The sequence below is a fragment of the Harpia harpyja genome, chromosome 9 (assembly GCF_026419915.1).
Source record: "Harpia harpyja isolate bHarHar1 chromosome 9, bHarHar1 primary haplotype, whole genome shotgun sequence".
NCBI lineage: Eukaryota > Metazoa > Chordata > Aves > Accipitriformes > Accipitridae > Harpia > Harpia harpyja.
Genome location: NC_068948.1, coordinates 21,779,529 through 21,800,787, shown reverse-complemented (window position 1 = coordinate 21,800,787; position 21,259 = coordinate 21,779,529). Strand labels below are relative to the sequence as shown.

General features: G+C 45.5%; 1 protein-coding gene across 2 annotated transcripts in view; it reads right to left on the bottom strand.

Moving 5' to 3' along the window:
• Positions 1 to 21,259, bottom strand: part of CFDP1 (craniofacial development protein 1) — a 67,085-nt gene that overhangs the window by 41,022 nt on the left and 4,804 nt on the right. For both annotated transcript variants that reach the window (XM_052796219.1, XM_052796220.1), the window contains exon 5: positions 6,175 to 6,279. In XM_052796219.1, coding sequence (XP_052652179.1) covers positions 6,175 to 6,279 — 105 coding nt within the window. The remainder of the gene's footprint in view (positions 1 to 6,174; positions 6,280 to 21,259) is intronic.

Here is a 21,259-nt window from a genome sequence, read left to right as displayed (position 1 = left end):
TGCCTCAAGCAAAAGAAACCACATGCATGCTAGCATGGCCACAGGAAAGTGTAGAATGGAGCTAAAAAAATCTCATTCATTTCTATTGCAAAATAGAGGCTGGGGTAGAAGGCATTGACTCATTTAGCTGAAAACAAGAAAGGATTGCTCCTGAGAGACTAGTTTAAAAGAAGGACGTTTAATGCACGTTTTGCTTTGAGTCTGGGAGAGTGGGTACGAAACCTCCCACACTCGGAGCTCTGTTTCTTATCAGAAAAGGCTTAACATAAGCTCAAGAGCAAGAACTGTTCAGAGAAGGGCAAAAGACCCAAAACGGCAGAACTCTCCACAGTTAAGCTTCAGAGGTGACTGCAGCCCTGGATAAGCCTGTCTTGCAGGTAGTGGTCAGGTCCCCAGCACAGGATCTGATGGCAGTGCAGCCATGGCTCACAGCTTGGAAAGCCCGACTTACTTTGCTTCTCAGCTGGGCTGCGAAGCCCGTGCCGGTGCCCTTGCTGTTGCCGAACCTGTGCCAGCCAGAGGTCGACATCCTCACTGCTGTGGGCTCTGCAAGGGGTCTGATTTCATGTGGCACTGGAAGCCTCAGTCCATGCTGACTTCAAGAGGGGAGGCAGATGTTCAGAGGATAAGGTTATTTGGCATGCTTTACAAGTGTGCAGCAATCAGCATCTTATTTAGTATGGCTGATGGAAACCCTTCTCTTCAATACTGAAACAGCCATCATTTTTCCTAATGATAAACCTCCCCCCTTCCCCACACAAACACACACCTTTCCACACTCATCCCCGTGGGGTAATTGATTTCAGTCACCCTAGCAAATAAAACCAAGATACTCCAAAAAATCACCCAGCCTTGTTACCACATTGATTCAAGGAGTGGATATGCATAAACCAGTAGACAGACACTAACATGAATAATTAAAACAAAACCAAAACCAACAAAGGATCTAAGACCTGAAGAGAAATTACTCACTTGGAACAGCTACCACCACATTTAATCTTTCACAACCAAAGTGTATGAATAAGAAAAAAGTAAAACTAGCTCTAGGGCACATGAATATTGCCCCTGGCTGGTTCATCTTGCTGTGCACAGAAAAATATGTCATGTACTACTCACACCCAGACATTTGGCTATGGTGCAAGGGGCTGGATCTCTCCATCTGGGAGAACAGCACTCTCTGGAGCACAGTAAGGGAAGAGCAGGAGAAAGCTAAGAAGCCCTGAAATCCCTAGCAAGAACAGAGCTATTCAATTGCTTAAGTGACTACTGAAAAAACCCCCACCTCCAGATCCCCTAAAGGTCTTGATTACTTGCTTTATTTGCACCCTTGTTCAGCCAATACTAGCAAAATGTGCAAGACTTTTAGCTAAATAACCGCTTGCAGCTGACGCTGAGCTGAAATCCAACTGTAAATTCCTGCTTTCTGAAGAAAAAAATCCCAGTCATGGAATTGCTGTGAAATGAAATTGGTCCCTGGAGGCATGCAAGTGCTGCAGCACTTGCTCTAGATCATCTGAGGTTTACAGAAGCTGAGAGCCTGTGCCCATCTCAGTGTCCACTTAAGATGTCAAGTAACCAGTTTTCGTCGTGACAGCAAAGGGATCCAATTAGCTCCAGACAACTCATGCAGAAAGAGCACCTTTTGTAAGAAAGAGCTCTGGATGCAAAGGAGGTCCTACGGGTAACCAGGCTTGAGGGGAAAAGTAGCTTAGAAATTACAGTAACAGGTCAAGATGCGGCAAACAGACTCCAGGTTCTCCCACCATCCACATCCTCCCACAAAGACTGCTACCATTTCTCCTCTTGCACATTAAAGGTGGGAGAGAAGCCATGGACAGATGTCTTCCTGCTGGAGTCCCTCTACTCCAACATTAGCATACAGCAGAGTAAATGAATTCTAAAAGCAAAGGCCTGAAGCTTTTCACACCATATAATGGTCAGTCCACATGAACTGCTCTACTGTAGACTAGGGAAGGAAAACATCCATGGTGAATGGGCTAGAGTTTATCTTGCTTACTTTGTTCAGGACAATTACGTGTCTCTGGGTCAGAGCTTTCTTGCAGTGCCTCTTCCTGCCGGGTCTTGCACCGAGGTCCAAACCCTCGCAGACCAAACTCAGCCCCAGGGTCGACAAGCACCACACCTCCTGAACTCCATGGGAACGGTGCCTGCTTGCTTCAAAGGCAAATTTTACCCTGTGTTTATACCAGCCTATAAGGCATGAAAAGGCCTAGGAGGTCACACATCCACCACTGTAATTTCAGGCAGGATCAAACAGAAAAGCAACAGCTGGGCTGAGTGAGCAAGTCCACATTTAATTACAAACGGTTTTGGTAATAAGCAAAGGCAAGAACAAAGCCAGTGAAAAACCTCCCTTTTTCTTCCTGGCTCCTGTTCAGGCTGTGTAGAAACATCTGCCTAGAGGAAAATCTCAAATGAGATCCACCAACTACATTTTTTTCATTTTCAGGACTGCTACAGCGGAACTGTTCCCTATGCAACACTGCTGTGCTCTGACGAGCATCAAGGACCTATGGGCAGATCACAGCCGCTCACACCGAAGGGCTCAGGTCTATGCAGGTATTTCCCAGCCTATAGCTCAACCCCCCTCCACTGTGTCTCAAGTCACACATGCATAAGTACACGCACACAGTCATTCTGCAGTAAGCTGCGTGGAGGATTTCATTTGCTTTAACATCCTCTGAATATGAAATAATGGTTGCAAAATAGGATTACTAGTGCAGAGGATTATGGACCCAGCTCATGGGTCCTGCCTGGCCTGGGGAGGGGGCAGAAAGCAGCTCTCAGAGCAGCAGGGATGCCCACAGAGCTGACTGACCCCCTCCATCAGATCATGCATTTACAGCCAGGAGCTACTCTTGCTGCCCCCCAAAAGGCCCTGGAGCAGTGGTAAGGATAGGAAATGAGCCCTATAACACACAGACAGGCAAGAAGGCTTAGCAGGGTGGGTAGAGGGCTTTTTTTGAATGCTGGGAGCCTTCCACCCATTTTTTTGTGACAGCAAATTAGAACGGATCAGTGGATCCACCTCATCACACCTTATTCCTCTCACAGCATCAGAGAGAGCCTAACACAACCCAAGAGCACAACAGAAACACGTCTGGAACAGAGTATCAACCCCAAACCCCTCCAAACAAACTGCTGACAGACCACTGCCTAGCTGGGTGTCACAGGGGCACACAATGGGAATAATGGGAAGGCTGGGAAACCATCACACCCCTGGGAACCAAGGGCTTCTGACCTTTCTAGCAAAGCCTGCTGAGAGAACTGGGTGGGTTGTTTTGTACTCCTGGCTTTAATTACAGCCAAGTGTTTAAGTTATTCTCCTCCAACCACCCCCACATCCCTCACAAGCAAAAATTTAGCTTTTTATAGCACATCCGGTATGGATGTTAAACACATTCAGGAAATGCACTTTCAGCCCCAAACAGCCCTTCCCCTGGACCAGTTAGGCTGCAAGGGTTTGTAACGTGGAGATGGGGAACCGGATGTTTGGTTTTGTGACCGCTGCTTTCCTGGATTACTTCTGTCTGTTTAGAAAAGGGAAATTAAATAAATGCAGGGTAGGCTGGTTGCATCCAGAAATAATGCAAGCTGCTTGCAAGGTGAAGAAAGAAAAGCCAGATGGAGAGGCCACTCTTAGCTGCTCAAATCCCCTGCACACAGGGCAAGGCTTTTTTTTTTTTTTTTTTTTTTTTTTTTTTTAAATAGCTGACAAAGCTCCTGGGGGCTGACAATGGCTCCCAGCACAGTGGGTATCCACAGACAGGTCTATGATCCTGAATCACATGTTTTTCACTGCCTTCTAGTGATACTGACCTAGACTGCAGCTCTCCAGTAATGCACAAGGGAGAAATGCACCCAAAATCCCCCAAAACTTCTATTTTAAGTAGCCAAAGGGCAGCAACAAAGAACCATCAGGCAGTGCCAAGCTCTGTCGGTCCCCAGGTGCTGCTCCGGCATGTTACTGAGGCTTGTGGCTCTTTGCTCCAGAGGAACAGGGCTTGGACAATAGCTTGGCTCCAAGTCTAAAACCTGACCTTTGTAATTTTCTTAACATAAGGGACTTGCCTCTGGCTTTAAGGAACACTGCAAGCCTGTTAGTAATTTTCTCACCTGAAAATACCCTGGCTGACTTCCCAGCTGGAAGCACCCTCCTAAGCCCAAAGGCAAGCATGTTTGCTGGCAGTCTGAAGGATCAGTCTTGGATACTATCCCAAGGCAGAAGACTCCCTGGAGCACTCTCAGTCCAGAGGGCACACTCTGGCCAGGCTGCCCCAGACAGTCTCCTGCTAAATCCTCAAGAGCACTGGGCTGTTCCACACATTGATCAAAATACCACTGCTATGCCTCTGCTGTAGCATCACTGCACAAAACCAGGATATTCTGCAGCAGGTTGCAAAAGGGAAGGCACACGTGGCTGCACTGCATCAGGGTTTGCTGCTCTGAAAGAAAGCAAGACATGCAAGCCCAGGGTTATTTTTCCCCTCCCTTCCCCACAGCCAGGCCACCTCATATTCTGGGCAAGCAACTGTCAGTAGGACATCACACATCAGCAAGGTGAACGATGACCTAATTAAGCTGCTTCCAAAATAACAACACTGGAGGAAAGTTAAAGGAGTCCTTGAACTCATTATTTCTTATATTGATTTTTATTCCATTTTTTCCATATTTGATGCAGATTCTTCACTTCAGATATCTGCACCATTAACTCAAACTGTGCTCTGGCTATTTCTCCTGAGCAATCAGAGCTCCAGCACAAGCAGCCGTGCACCTTGGTAATGACTAGGCTGTGCAGGCCCACTGGCCATCCACCGCCTCCCCTAGGCCAGTAAGATACAGGAGGAAACACAGATCTCAGCAGAGCAGGAACGTGAGCAGCCTGTGGCACTTCCTAGTGGGCTACCAAACCTGCCAGCACTCAGAGCAGCAGGACATTTGCTGGGGGAATTAGAAGGCAGGTTTGAAGACACAGGACCACCAGCAGTGTGCACAGCAAAGAACTGCCCTAGTTTCAGCTGCCACCTGAACCACCTCTTGTGGCTGCCCAGATTGAACAAAGAATGCCAGTCCAATTCAAGGCAAGATTTTCCAGCACAAAACCTCATATACAACACTTAGGTTACAATTAATGAGCTCTGCAGGGACGAACCCTTGTGCAGCGTGAACAACAGCAACAAGACTGTGCTCATCTATGCATTCATTCATCCCAGGGAACAGCAGCTGTCAAGAGTCACACACACACACATACTATGCTTTCACTACGCTGATCTAACTACAAGCTATGCAACACTTAGCTGGAAAAATGAGTGACAATCCATCTGCAGCAACTGAGTAACAGCCTATCTCGGGGAAAGGCAGCCTTAACTCACACTGGAGAATTGCTCTTCAGGAGATGGGAAGGACAATGTATTTATTTGATGGGTGTTGCATCTATGTGACCAAATCATACGCAGCTTATGTCTTTCAAATATAAACACAAATGACTGACTGAAAAGTCATTGTTGGAACACAGAAGCATCTCCTCTATTCCTGAGAAGCGGGTGATCTCCCAAGCTCATCAAGAACCACACAGAGTGGCATGTCAGATGCACAGGGGACCTGACCTCTTTGTATCTTTGACAAGCATTATGATAATCTCAGAATTAGGTGTTAGAGCTTGAACAGAAAGTGACAAATCCACACCAAAATGATACTAGAGAACATCAAAGAGGCAAAAGCATCTCTCATACAAATGGTCCCCCAAAGTTTATAAGAAGCCACAGCCCAGCTTGTCATGGCTTTTTATGGTCCCGAGAAGCACCTTTCAAAAGCAACTGCAGGCAATCTCAGACATGTTCCTTGGCTACCTGCAGTTTTATCAGGCTGCTCAAGACATCCAAAACAATATGTCCTTACTAGGATGAATGATTTATGAGGATTGAGAAATTCAAGCCTGAACCTATGAAGTGAGTCACTGGGACTCATGGGTTGCTTCCCCCACTTCCCTCTCCCCGCAAATCATCACACCTTCCAGGCCCAGTCTTGCTCTCACTGAAGTCCTGCAGAAAACAAATGTGCATTAGCTTAAATACCACAGAGCCTATATTATCAGCTTGAGCGCCATCTTTCTCACTAAGCGTCCCTACCCAGGCAGAGAAACCACATACTCACCCAGAGACTGTTGGGAGGGAAGCTGGAGCTGCCAACTGCCATTTCTCTTGCTGCTTCAGAAAGGATTTAGCTTCTTTTGAGGTTGAGTCCACTTCTTTAGTCACTCTGTTGGAGGAAAAGAGACAAACCAGAACATGAGGAAGAGCTGTACTCACAACAGCAAAAACAAAGCTCCAGCAAGGAAACACAGAAAACAGGTGAGTCCCCGCACCACCTGCACAGAGGTTACCTCCACTAGCTGCAAGCTGAAGAACATGCATCTTGTTAAGATTTCATTCCAGTGACAAACCCTCTATATTCATGGCAGAAAAAAGGAAAAGAGTAGCTAATTAGAGCTGGGGGAGGAGGGTTTTTTTTTTTTCTTCAAACAAACAGGAATGCTTATTCATTCAAACAGGCCTGTCTCACTAGCAGCTACTAAATGCTCTGCTCAGGTCACTGAGGGCAATTCCAGGCTCTTAATTGGGCTCTTGATTTCCTCATTTGTTGGTCAGTGAGGCAGCTCTTCTGCCACAGCTGTTCTGCTACCCACATCTCACAGCCCACGGCACACAGGCTTGGCAACATCTGCAACCCAAACCAGAGCATGGAAACTGGCTCCAAGGATGGGGAACAGGAGAGAAAGCTCTGATAAGGCAGAATGCAGAAATTTGCTCTCATTTTCTAGTTAATTTTTGTTTGAGGCCCTGAGGGTGCAAATATTGAACTTCAAAAAATTATAAATCAATACAGCATCTACAGCAGGGAATGAATTACAAACATGAGAAAGAATCTCTAGAAACCCACTCAATAATTAATTGTTAGAAAACCCCAGCTACTTTAGTCCCCTCATTTACAATGACCTGCCTCCAGCAACACGCTTTTCATACTCTCAGTAGGTCTTAATGAGGTTGCCCTGGTTTGCCAAGGTAACAATTTTGTTCCTCTGGAGCACAAGCCCGTGAGCCTCTCTGGGGCCCTACAGTTCTGTGGACACAGAGGCAGCCCGACCCACAGCTTGGCCAGCCCGACCCACAGCTTGGCCAGAAGGCACGGTCCTCCATCCTGCCCTCCCACACTCTCGGCTTCTGGCTGCATCTGCTGCCAGCAAGGGTGGGCAGGCTCATCCCTGGTCTAGAGCATGTGCCAATGAGAGGCCAAAAGCCTCGCTGGTCAAAGGATCTGCCCTCGTTACAAGTCAGGCTAATAGCTGCTTGCCTCCTACCCACCAACCTGACCCTGCAACTTCCATGTAGAAACTGGCTCACGGACATGGAGAAACCCAAAGAACTGCAAACCCAGTTGGGTTACTGCTGGATTGGCGGTGAGGAAAGTGCTGTGGAGTTACTTGTTAAGCCTGGAGGCATTGACACCCTGAAATCCCACTTGCACACCAATAGTGCACCCATGTCCCTGTCCTGTCAGTGAACTGTCAGCATCTGAAGAAGCAGTTAGGGAAGGGAAATTGTTCTTCCTCCTTTTCCGCAGACTGCAAATACAGTGGAAAAGGCATGTTCAGAAATAAGAATAAATTCTCATGCTGTACACCCCCTGCACAGCCTTGTTCGGCCAGTGCAGGAGGAGATTAACCCCATCTCCCCCCCTGCATTGTCACATGCCTTTCAAATCAACAGCAGTCATGTGGATGGAGACAAATCCCACATTATGAATATTTAGAAGTGTTTGCTGATCAGATTGGAAAGGGGTGGGAAAAGCAGTTCAGGAAGAAACAAAAGCCTTGCTGCAGCATCGTCACAATTTAGGGCATCCCAAACATACCACCCAGTCACAGCCCTCAGCAAGGACAGTCACATCATACAGCAGTCATACATCAAAAGTTACTCTACGTCCATGAATCTCCTTCAACAGAATAAACTTGGTGTCTTCATGCAGCAATTAGCCAGAACTCCCCATAGAGATTCTGGAGCCACAAGTGCCGGCTTCAGATTAATACAGTCACACAGCCTATTTATTTTCAAACACAGCATCCAAAGAGCCGGCTCCATCCCCTACCCAGCTGGGGAGCAGCACTGTTTCTCATGCACTCTGCAGCACTGGCTCCCGGCGTGGTCCCCCTCCTCCTGTCACCTCCCTGCGCTCTCGTGCCATCAGGGTCCACCCCGGCACACAGGAAATGTGTGAGCTGCCGTGAGAAACATCAGGCGGACCCCGAGCACGCAGGAATTTCAGAGGCACAGCATAGTAACCACATGCCCTGGAAAAAAAACCCCCTCTGCGCTGGCCTCAACACAGCCACAGTACCTGCTCCTGGGTTAGATCCTAGCTGTTAAACCCTGCATGTTTCTGGGACTTGAAGAGTGTAGGACCAAGAGGAGGCAGGAGTTGGGAAAGGAAGCAGAGGTCACAGAAAGCATGCCTTGCCATTAACTCTGCTTGTTGCGCTAAGAGATGACAGGTCAGTTCAGCTCCCATAAACCTACAGGAATCTGGCAATTAAATAGCTTACGGGATCTGGACGTGCACAATAGGGAGCAGGTTTTCAAAGCCTGTGGCAGATCTAGGATCTAAACATAGGGCCCCTTGATCTTAACTTCGTGACTACCTTCAGTCTTCTCCAACCCAGAGACAAACTGAATGTTGTCCACCAGCTGAGGTAAAGGCAGGCAAGAAGCTAAGATGCACATGAAAAATGGCTCCAGGGATTTGCCAGCCTGTAGTCTGACAGAGTTAGCGTGCTGTTGGTTGGACCAGCACTACAAGCCACAGCTCTCGGAGCAGGAAGATGGTCAGTCCCAGGAAGGGTGAGAAAGGAGAAACCTCTATCTGCTGTGGCCACTCAACGTGATGTGCAGGGAAGGTTTGGCACAGCCCTTCAATGACAGTCAGTTCAGCTGCAAAGAAATCACTTTGCTATCCAGGGGCATGAGACAGGTTGCTACCAAGGTATTACTTAGGCTTTGATACTTGCTTCCTCCATCACCTCAGCGTACCAGCAGCAATGGCTGGGCACAGAATATAACACTTTGTTCAAATGTTTTTGCCCCCTTTGGCCTGCCAGCAGCTGCTCTAGAGTATATTTTTCAAGTTGTCCGCTGTAGCAACAGAGCCGCAAAGCTGCAGGCAACCTGTTCCATCAGGACTGCCCAGCTGGGGACAGAGGAATGTGTCAGAAACATAATTAAAAGTGACCTTTCAAGGCGATTCCATCAAAAGACCCACTGATTGCCTCAAACTGAAACAAAAGCAGCTCTGAGGCAGGCTGCTGCTGGGCTGATGCCAGCAGTGACTCCTGCATCACTCCAACTGAAATGACAAACGGAAGAATATTAAAGGGCTTTATAAGGTATTAATTCAGGTTATGCATATTTCAACCTTTCCCAGATCCCAGGCCAGGAAGGAAAAAAATCCTCTGGTCTGCATTATTATGGGAGACAATAACTCTCCATGTAGAAACCAAAACAATTCTTGTTCTTCATGGGAGCAATTAATCCAGCTGGAAGAAATCACAGTCATTACTAAGGAAAATTACAAGACCTTTCACTTTTAAATACTTGATAAATAACTATTTGCCTGGCTGTTTATTGGGATGCTATTCACACATTGTAATCCAAGAATAAACATGAAAATAAGTATATTGTCAGCAATAAAACAAGTAGCTAGTGTCTCGCCCACTCACAGACCCTGTAATTCACACACAAAACCACTCGCTCTCATCACTTTCCTATAAAGATTTCATTATACTGCTATGCTATTAAATTGCATAGTAAGACTTCCAAAATGCAGAACAGTTATTAATTTTTTTGGACCGTGCTGGAGCCTGGTAGCACAGATGATACTACTGTACAAGGTGCTGTGCAACTGTAAAATAGAAAGGTCTTCCCTATTACAAAGTTATTACAAGGAAAACATGCTAGAAACTAGATCACTAAGTGCCTTTAATACTTACAGGTGTCCTTCTTAGGACCCTTCATCTCTGAACCAAGCTCAAAGTGGTACCCAAGCATTAAAGCATAACCACACCCACCCAGCCTCCTGTTTTGATGCCCAGCTGTGGATACATTACTTCCATCTTCCACTGAAGAATTTCTCACCCTTCCCTTTACATTTACTAACTGAAATGCTGCAACCTATGTGCACGGAAAAGGCCCCAGTTATGTATGCTGGGCACCAAACCACATGAAGACAACCAACATGCTGTCACAGGCTGTCCCAGAAGTTGTTCCACAGAGCACGCACTTACAGTAGTGAACTGTAGCATCCTAATTTAAGAACAAGTGTTTGGTCTGCTCCCAGCAATTGCCTTAGCCACATAAACAGCTAAATTTTCATACTTCAGTTCAGTGGCAGAGTAAGTCTAATATACTAGCTTTTCTCCTGTGTCTGGGTCTTACACCAGGTGCAGAGTTACCAGGTGCGAAGAGGAGGGTCCCAATCCATCACATCATCCCACTCCTGCTACCATAGCAGAACACAAAACCCACACCCCAGGACTCACCCCAGTGCAGTGGTCAGGTGCCCCTACTCAAGCACAGCTGAATCCAGTCCTGTTTGCAAGAAACAGAACTAACATAAGGGATGCCAACAATGCAGTGTTTCAGGAAAGTGCACAGCTCAGCAGCAAGCAGCAAGGTGCCCTGCAAGCCCTTACAGAAGCACTTCAGCAGAGCCACATCCTTGCAAGGAGGGGAAAAGGAGGCAGGATCTCTGAGGCAGGATAGGGGAAGCTGGGAAAGCCAAACAGCCACATCAAGAAGGCTTGCAGGCTTCTGTCCATAGTCTACTCTGTAATAGCAACCTTATGCATTCCAAGTGCCAAAACCCCTCCAACTTACCCCCAGGTGGCTCAACACAACTGCATTTTCCTAATCAAAACGCCTGGTGCACATCAGGCTGAAAAAGCACATGTTGGTATTTGGGTATAAGGGGCCTTGGAGCTGAGAAGATAGTTAAGATCCCTAATTGCAGCAGCACAAAGGTACCATCTCCCCTGACCTCCATGCTGAGAAAGGGAGAACAAGAGTGGAAGCTCTGGAAAATACCAGCTCCTTACCACACATACTTGGGACACTCAGGCCTCACTTGGGAAACCTGCCCCAGTTTAGACCTGACACAATTACAAAACTTTCCACATTCTCTTAATGTTGTTAGCTCTGGGGAATTACAGACCAAGGGGGGGAAAATGAGGCTAATTATCCTTTTTCAATATTCCCCATCTGTGTCTAGCCTCATTAAGTAGTCCTCTAGCCTTCTGGAATGATCACTTGAGGAGCAAGCAATACTTAACTAGAGGGGTTTGTAAAAAAAACTAATCCCTTCTGAGTCAAGAGGAATATTTTGTCTAAATACTTTTTTGGTGGACTCTTGTACTTAAGCTGCCATGTTCTGGGTGCCTTCCACAGACAGATGCACTGTACAAGAGGCAGGTGCTCCTGCCTGCATGAAACTGAAGCCATAGGAGTGCATGTGTTCAGCACCATCCAGGAGACAATTAAGTCCTCACACAACTGAACCTCCAGGCCACACCTACCTGCATACTGAGTATGTATTTATTTTATGCTGGATTACCTGGTGTGAAGCAAACAGAGCTAAAATTGACAAGTCCCCATCACTTTTCTAATTTCAAAAGCAAAAAATTAGTTTTCTCCCTTTCAGAAAAAAAACAACATTCTCCAAACCTTGCTCTTCAAACCAGGTAGGAGAAGCTGTTCCCTGGGAAACTGAGCCTATTCCCTGAAGCAACACAGACAAGACCAGGCTGGAGTGACTGATAATTTTGCAGGCTGCCTATCTGCACAGAAGCTGCTGGCTGGTTTTTAAAAAGAAACAAATCTGATCAGAGCTCTCCTGGAGCCAGGCAAGGGCCAAGCTGCCTGCCTGGTGCTGCTCTTCGCAGCAGGTGTGTGCTGCTATCCAAGCAGTCAGCCCAGGCTGCATCTTAAACCAATTCATCTGAAAATAAGCAGAGATGAATGGTATTTTAACATCAATAATGCATAAGTACTACTTTTTTACATCCATGTCCTAACCTCGTAAGCCTTGAAGGAAACGACCAATTTTCCATCATCTCCTGTATGACAAAGACTCTGTGACAGATGTAAAGAAAACATATGGACACTGCTGCCACCTGAGATGCTGCCCAAGCTGTCAGGCCCCTTTTGGACTTCTGCTTGCTACTTCCTCAAGACTCTCTCTAAATCCAAAGGGAAGTAGCACTCCAGTTACCAAGCTTCCGCTGGGGCTTGCAATAGGTGGAGCTCATCAAACACAGCTCTCTGGAGTAGCTGACCCACAGCCAGGGCACAAGGTTTCACCTCCTTGTTGACTGCAGCTTTATCCACCCCAGTTTTAAGTATCTCCAAGCATCGGGTCTCTGCTTTCTTCTTCGGATAACTATTCATTCGGCCAGCCCCATCACACTGCCTCAAAATCCTGCCATGCATTTAGCATTTCAGTCTTTGAAGCATCCCATCCTTTTTATTTGTATCTCCCAAAAGGATTAACTTCAAATTATGGAACACACCTCTGAGTTAAGCAATCCAGTGAACAGATGCAGCTGCTGTACATGTGAGCATGACAGTCTTCTGACCCTGTAAACCATGACTTGCAAGTATGCTGAAAGCAAGATAGATCCCTGCAATCCCACAACTCCTGCAAAGCAGTGCAACGTTTGCGTTACGGATCTCTTCTCTTGCTGAAGGAAGGAGTATCATAGGTCTTAAGAGCCAGGGGTTCAAAATTCACTTACTGCAATGAACACTGGACACAAAGGTTACACAGATCACAACAGGAGCCAACACACACTACAAAGCAGAAGCATCCCCATGGGGAAAAAGCTAGACTAAGCTTGACTCGGTTTGTAATGCGTTAATGAGATAGTAAGGCAGAGAGCAGCTTTGCCTTCCCTTCAGGCTAACACAGAAACCCTCCTGCTTCAGAATCTTAGTTAAAAAAAAAAAAAAAATCCATCTTGCAAGCTCTACTTTCCAGCAGGGAAAACCCCAGGCCCAAGGGCTGCAAAGCAGGCTCTGCTAGCATCTCACCAGACATCAAAAGCCCCTTTCTGAGCCTGGAGCTGTCAAGAATGTGGCAGCAGCTTGGAAGCAAGGGAAACAGGGTGAGCCACAAAATGCTGGGACTGGATCTGAGGCCCCTGTGATGAAGGCATGAACAGAGGGACAAAAGATCCCCTTACTAATAGCAAAAGAGCCCCTGTGAAACCTGACTAGGTCATTAAGCACCTTCTGTTTCCACATTTTTAGAAGTCAGGAAATTGTCTGAGAGCCAGGTACAGAAACAATGTCTCCTCCCTTACCTACTGGGGAAGGGTGGGATTTTTACGTAAGTATTTCCACACTAACTACACACAACACAGGCAGAAAACACTTGGAAGAACCTGAAAATGGGAGAACGCAGTTGGTCATCCAGTTCCCAAAGCAGATGCAGAGCCAAGATAACACAGGTTTGAAAGCCCTAAAAATGCCCAGGTTAATCTGGAGGTCAAGCCATCATTTTGGAGATGCTTTGAGACTCCTCCTACCTTTGGAGATCCCAGCTGAGCCTTCCGTTTCATCACACTGATTACCAGCAAAAATGCACAAATAAAACCAGCACACATCAATTATTTCCTTAAAAGCATCAAGCCATATTAGAAGCATAAGATGACTTTCAGATGGATATCTGCTCAGTCACTTTGGGATTTTCAAAAGCATAGTAAGATAAAGGAAGAAGACAGGAGCTAGCATGTTGGCAAATGCCAGATAACGCACTGGACAAAGCTGGCACTACTGCGTAACACTTTGCAAGTCACAGCCCCTCTATGCTTCAGTTTCCCCATCTAAGCAGAAGCCTCATCTGCACATCTACTAATGAAAATCCTGAATAGAAGCTGTTTGTTAGGCCATTCCCCTTCTCAAGGCACATTAAGCAGATCATAACATGATTTACTTTAGAAGCAAGTGGCTACTTCTAAAGTGGCATTCTGGCTCGGTTTGTCACACTGCTTATAAAGTTTTAATTTCTGCAGCTGCCTTTGAGAAAGGCAAATGCCTAGCGAGTGAACCAGCACACAACAGAGCTCCTGCTCACACTTAATGAGCTCATCTCTGGGCCACCGTCATGCCAATCAGCATTGTATAATGTTAGGATTCCCCAAAGAAATTCTGAAGCATCAGGGAATGGACGCACACAGAGGAAAGGTTATCAAAATGTGCCCCTGAGACCCTTTCATTCTTAAGCATCTTTTGAAAGGTAACATTTTCACTTATTGGCTTCCAAAAAAAAAAAAAAATCAATGGCCATTTTTTAAATTGGAAAAAGCCAATATGAACTGTGGATAACTGAGGCATGCTCTGACCTCCAAGAATAACAACAGCATAAAGACAGGAACAGGCTGCTGCCTACACTCCATTATGCCAAGATCAGCATTTTGGTGCTTGTCTGTAGAAAAGCAACCAGTCACTTTTTAGACTGCCACCTCTAAACAGCGGTCACATTGATATTCCATGTCATTCTGGGTGGTGTGATTTGTCTTATGATCCCATGGCATCATCCCCAGGCTCCTACTGCTCAGATTAAATTTCTGGAAAAATCTTAAAAGCCAAGGTTTTTGCACTGTGCAGGCCTCATTGAGGAGTGGTATGTCACTGGAAAGTGGCTAGAATACATTTCTTCAGAACCTCTTAGTCAAGAAAGACTGAAGATAAAACCCTATGAACATCTAGTATCATCAATCACCAACACAAACCAAATGTCCTTAGAGAGGCTGGAGTTTTGAGTGGCTTTTCAAGGGGCTACTGAAATTCATTTGTCTTACTTTTCTTAATACTTCCTTGCTACTGTAGTCAAAGCCATTGCAGAAAGCACACCAAAATACAGTGAGTGGTTTCTTCCTCTGCCCCATTAGTTCAGTTCATTGTCTTCCATATCTGATAACACCTGTCTACCTCATCTGGTGTAAGCTGTGTATCACTTGCTATCCACCTGGAAAAAAGGCAGGGCTTTCCAAATATAAGACTTCAGCACACAGATTCTTGTAACGCTCACCTGCCTTCTCACTCACATGTATAAGCAACATAGCAAAGGCTTTTGCAAAAAAAGCACACATGGAACATGTCGCATACACAACAGCCTTGATCTGACACACACCACACTACCTACATCAGTAAGAGAAGCACACCCAAACCACTGATCTTTCTCCTGATTTTAAAAGCAACCATCCTTCACTCAGCATCGCACAAAACCCATGAGCACAAAACAAATGACCAAGATTCACACCCAGCAAGAAGTGTGAGCATGCTGCCAACCCCTTGCTCTTATTCATCGGCTGAGTTTCCTGAAAAGCATCACAAGGTAAGGAGAGAGTTAATGGTATTACATGTTCTCTCAGTGCTAATTAGCCTAACACATCTGACTGAGCCATGCTGAGACCACAGAGCAAGAACACAGATGGACAATTACACGTTTTTAAAATCGTTCTCTGTGCCAGCTCTAAATCTTGAGACTTGTGGAAGTAAATTCCCTCTTTTTTCCCCTTCCCCTCGAAATACATTAACTCTATCAGCCTCAGCATTTGCCCCGCTCCTGCTCAATGCTTTCCAGGAAGAAGCAGAAGCAGCAGCTATTGCTCAGACAGCTACCCTAACTGCCTTCAAAGCAAAACCATAAAATAGGTGGTAGTCTCCCGAACTCCTTGGCTTACACCCCCTTTGTTTCCCAACTTTGTCACATTTTGTTGGTCTCAGTTGTCATGTAAGGAGCAGAGAGAAGATCACAGCCACTGAAAAGGAAATCAGAGGCTGAACAAGGACTTTGGAAAGCTCTGGCTGTTCTCAGATGTCTGATCTGCTTCTCCTGCAGCCACTTCCACCTGCTCTCTCCTAAAAAGGGTTGGGATCAAGGGGCTGAAGCTCTGGAAGAGGACAGCAAATCTGGGGTTAGAAACAGTGAGCAGTGGAGGACATAGGTGTCTATTCAACAAGCACACAGATGAGCTAAAATTAAAAAAAAAGAAAACCAGTATTTCACTAATGAGAGGCAGCATCAAGAAATCCCTAAGAACCAGCATTGTACAACTGCAGAGAACTGAATTATAACCTCAGCTCTGCTGCACACAGGTCAGCACTTCTCCTTGCCGTGAGGGAATAAATCAGTCCTTAACCAGCTCAGCACAGCTCTCTTGAGTAGCTCACCAAGGTGAAGAGCCCAGCAGCCCAGCTAACACCAGACTGGGCTCAGACCTCACCACCCCACTCAACCAGGCCTAAGTTAAAGGATATGTTAACCCTGATGACTTCATGGGACACCAAAAAAAGAAACTTTGGCCACGGCCTGTAGCCCTGCCTGCACGATTCCCATTGTCAACAGCATTCTTGTACAAAGGAGATCCACACTATTGGTCAAGAAAGGGCTTTTATTAGCCCAGGCAAACCTCCTGACAAGAACCTGCCCTCAGCCACCTCACTCAACCTTTGCTTCTCCTGCTCAAAAGGTCATGAATTTCACCACCAAAACCCAAGTTCCAACTTAAGAACAATCTCCTTTGAAAAATCTTTTCTTCTTGAATCCTTAAGGTAGGATGAAAACCTGTGAAGCAGCAACACAGAATGATTAATAAGGTTTTTTTTTTCCAGGAACATCCTAGATGATAACCATTTACAAACAGTAACAGATGAAAATCAGGTTCTCTTTCACCCCACACTTCAACTGTGGCAGATGAAATATCAGCCTCAGCCAGTAAAAACCCCAGTAATTACTACAATGATTTAAGCTTATAGCTATTTGGTTATTAATCAGATACTCTATGTTCCATTAAAGCTTTGTATTTTGCTTTTAAGATGCAACAGCCCCACTGTGAACCACCATCTTCTCTAACCGAGGATACAAGCTGTCTCTCAACTCTGTTCAGCACACATAGCCAGCACAACTTGTTTCCTCGCAGCACGGTGGACACACAAATGAAAGCAGTCAAATTGTGCAAGACCAGAGGCTATTCTAAGTCACAAATCTGGTCTCCTACAAGAGTCAATGGTGGGGAGTCCTTATCCAGAGATGGAGTTCTTGTCTCATGTATAACAGCCCAGACAAATTTTTCTGACATGAGTTTTGCCCAGTTCCTTCTACAAAACTATATGAACTTTTAAGTATTCATTATATCCGGCAGGAAGTCACATACTCAGCATGACGCTGCTTATTGTCCAGCATGTTTGACACTGGCCCTTCATAGTTTGATTTGGTACATGCAATGCACGAGTGAAGCTTGTCTAAGGATCCTGGGGATCCTGAGCCATGAGATCCAGGAGCCCCAGTGAATCAGTGGATATCATCAACTCTGGCATGCCTCGGTTTTCATATTCCCAAATGGGGAATAACAACACTTCTTTAAAAAGTGCTTTGAGCTGCATGGACAGAAAGTTCTGTAGGAAAGCTGAGGATTTTCCCTCTTTACATCTGTAAAGACTTCAAGGACTTCAAACACATCAGAGAACTTTCCGCTCCTTTGTATATACCTCTAGACTAAATGCCATATTAAAACCCACCTAAAAGCAATCTAAAAAAAGCAAATAATGTGCATGGAATTGGGTCATCATCTGTCCCTTGGAGCAAGAAAAAAAGACCACCATAAATTAGATGATTTTCACAGCTATGAATTTAAGCTGAGAGCTCTCCCAGCGAGAGCACTGTGAAGAGCTTGCTGCCCCACCAAACATGGGCATTCCAGCACTGAGTTCAAAGCAACAGTAAGCTTTAATCAGGCAAACACTGAAGAATACTTTCAGAAGCAGCCTGAATTAATCAGGAAACAGGCACTTAAGAAGCAGATAAAGATTATGGAGCTCAACCTGAAAAGATCAGCTTCAAACTCAGCAAAATCTCACCCACCTGCTCAGCCTTCAAATATGAAAGTAACCAAAGAGTTCACTGGACAAACATTTACCCGTTATGCAAGGTCCCACAGCAAAGCCCCAGCTCCCTGGCTGTAAATGCTTCAGGTTCAGGGCTCTGTGGTCTGGCAATTTCTGATATAGTAGTAAGAATGATGCCTTCAGCACTTACCAGCTGCTCGGCAGGAGGAAGACTCACAGCATGCAAGAAAGTAGCGGCTGTATCATTGCACTCACTTATCCCAGCACCTAGACAGCAGAAGGGCGCTCACACTGCAGATATGGAAAGAAGATCCTGAAACCTCTTCCTGAAACATTTCTACATGGATCCAGGCCCAGCATGCTGCCAGCGGCCATGCAGCTTGCATGACAATTCTGGCCCCAGATGTGGCAAGAAGCCAAGAATTACTTACATCACAGGAACACCTGCCAGACACACAAGAGGGCTGAAAGAAACAGATTCAGAGTATGCAAGCAGAGTGAAGAAGCTCAAGAAAAAAGCTCAAGAGTTAATGCAAAATCTAATCTGCAAGTCCTCCAGAGGTCAGGAGCAATTGCCTCCGAGAAGTTAGCTATTTGCCACCTATCAGTGGTGAGGACTGGGCAGGAAGGGACCACAATGCAGAGGTCTGAGGCCATTGCCCAGCTTGCTGGGAGTCTTTCTGGATCCCAGACTGACACTCCTGGAAAAAGACAGCCTTGTGGGAAAGTAAAGGGAGCTGTGACAGGAACACCTTGCCAGATATGAGGAAAAGACCAGTGCTCTCCCCAGTGACAGATGGAGAGTAGAGTCCTACTACGGCTTTGCTTTGACTTGGCTGCTTTATTCACACACACGGGGAAGTGGCTAAGGGTCACTGAAGCAGCACGAGCCACAGTTTTGCCAGCACAACACAACACTATCAGTACAGCATGGCAACTCTGCAGTACCAGGAAAGCATTCCCACCAGAACAACAACCTTGGCCTGTAAAGCTTTAGATTTAAACCACATGAACAAAGCACATATGCACAGAAATATGAAGCTTCTAGTTTTGAATCCTTTACTTGGAATTTGCAATGTATGAACAAAGCAGGGTGTCAAACACAGGCCTCCCATTCCTGAATTAGCACCCAAGCCAGACACCATCACTCCTCTCTACTTCATTTTGCCTCCCACAAGCCGAATGAAGGTACACAGAAGACGTTTCAAACTAAAACCTACTCCTCCTAGCATTCAATGACCCGACTTTGCTCTTCCCTCACAAGTTGTTACATTGTGATTGACACCATGGGGTTGGGCCAGCTCCATGTATGCAAGCTGCATTCTGCTGCAGTCCTGGATGAACAGAGTTGACTTTCATGGAAGGCGCACAGAAGAACCATTTTGATACACTGAGCACAGCAGCGGTTTAAAGAAAGCCAGGGGCCAAAGTAGCTTGGAGTGCCAAAGAGAAAACAAGCCTCATCATATAGCAATTACATTTTGCAACAGATAAACACTGGCAACAGGGATGCGATTCCCTATTAATGCAACCACACATCCTGCATCATGAGGCAAGTTTAGAAACCAGAGGCTTAAAAGGAACTTCAATCTCCTCTGCCACTGAGAAATGACTTGAACTTCCATTTAGATGCTGAACTGCCTTTGCAAATTGCTCCCACTGCCCACAGTTACAGCCATTTGGGTGACAGTCACCTGCTGCTCCTGGTCTATTTAACACCAGGGAGGAATGAAAAGCAGACAGAAGAGTCACAACTGGAAAACACGGAAATCAGTTAAAGATTGTTTCCAGTTCCAGGATTCAACAGCTTTGCTTTTACAAGGTAATACTAAATCATGTATTTTATAAAATTAAAAGCCACTAAATTTAATACTTTATTTGGTAATTGGCAATTTGTAATACTCTGAACCTGAAGTTCAGCATTAGCAACTGATACAAGCACAGACTAATCAAAATGGACATTAAGGGCAACAATAACCTATAGGGGAGTTGGCAGCTTAAAGAGGAAGGTCTTTCACTGTTCTAGTATAGCCCTGTAGCTGGAGATCTCTTTCAAGAGACTTCTGCTACTCCAACCATGCACGAGAGATTATACCATCTTCTTACAGAAGAAAATAAATTGTTCTGCAATGTGAGATCAGGGCTAAATGATCTTCTGTCAAGAGCTTCAGTGAGCAGACTGTGGAAATTTGTGCCCTGAATCTATCAGTGCTTAAATACTGATCTAAATTCTTCTCAAGCTTTCAAAAGAGCAACACTTAAAAGTAGCCTCAAACCATTTAGAAAGGAAAGCAACAGAGACAGCTCTCTCATTCCAGTTCTTTCAGTCCAGAAATACGCACACACACAACTACCGTGTGTTGTCCTTTGTAACCAACAATTTGCCAGCTGCTTCCCCAGGCAAGGAAGTCAGCATTTGGTATTCAGAGCATTTGCAGACGTTAGGGTCGTGCAAAGACAACCTCCTGCTAGTCTAAAGAAAAAGCAGCCCTCTGGTCCTCACCTACTGCTGTTGCAGGAAAGGACCAGTAGCTGTAAGCAGTGATAACTCCTTATATCCTACCCACAGCTAACAATGCATTTAGAGAGGCAAGATGTAGCAAACAATACAAAAACCTCAGCTTTGAATATCACAAAAATCAAGGGGGCAATAAACATTGAAGGATTTTCTCAAGGAGCTAAAGAAAGTAGCATGTTCTAACTCTGGCATCAGCAGAAAACAGTCCTCCAGACCTCAGTGCAAACTTTCCATTGCTGGCTCTGCAATCTGTTGATACAATGGCTGCTGTAAACAAAAAATACGTTAGCCTTGGTGGTTTGCAGGATTACAGTCTCACTGTCACCCAGGCTCCAGCTTTTGCCTATTTGATCAAAAATTAGTAGAAACTTGTATTGATTCCTTTGCAGTTCCCCAAAAGAAATATCAGTACTGAGCAGTACAAAGGACACTAGAAAAACAACTGGTGCAAAAAATAAGCCTTTATCTAACTTAGCTATAGCTATTAAAAAAAGCACAAACTTGGCATCTTAGGAGCCCTGGACAAGTTCTGTTCACATAAGGCAAGCCACTTTTTGAAGGACAGAGAAAGTTTCCCTGACCCCTCCAACTAATATTACCAATAAAAGCAAGAGCAGCACTGCTAAAGCTAATCTGTAACCACCACGGAAAATCTAGAATGCCAGAATCAGAACAACACCTGGGTAATTCTATGGTTAAATCATAATTATCTGGGGCTTCTTTTCATAGGTAAACAAGAAGCTTCAAAGCAGATGTTTTTATTAGC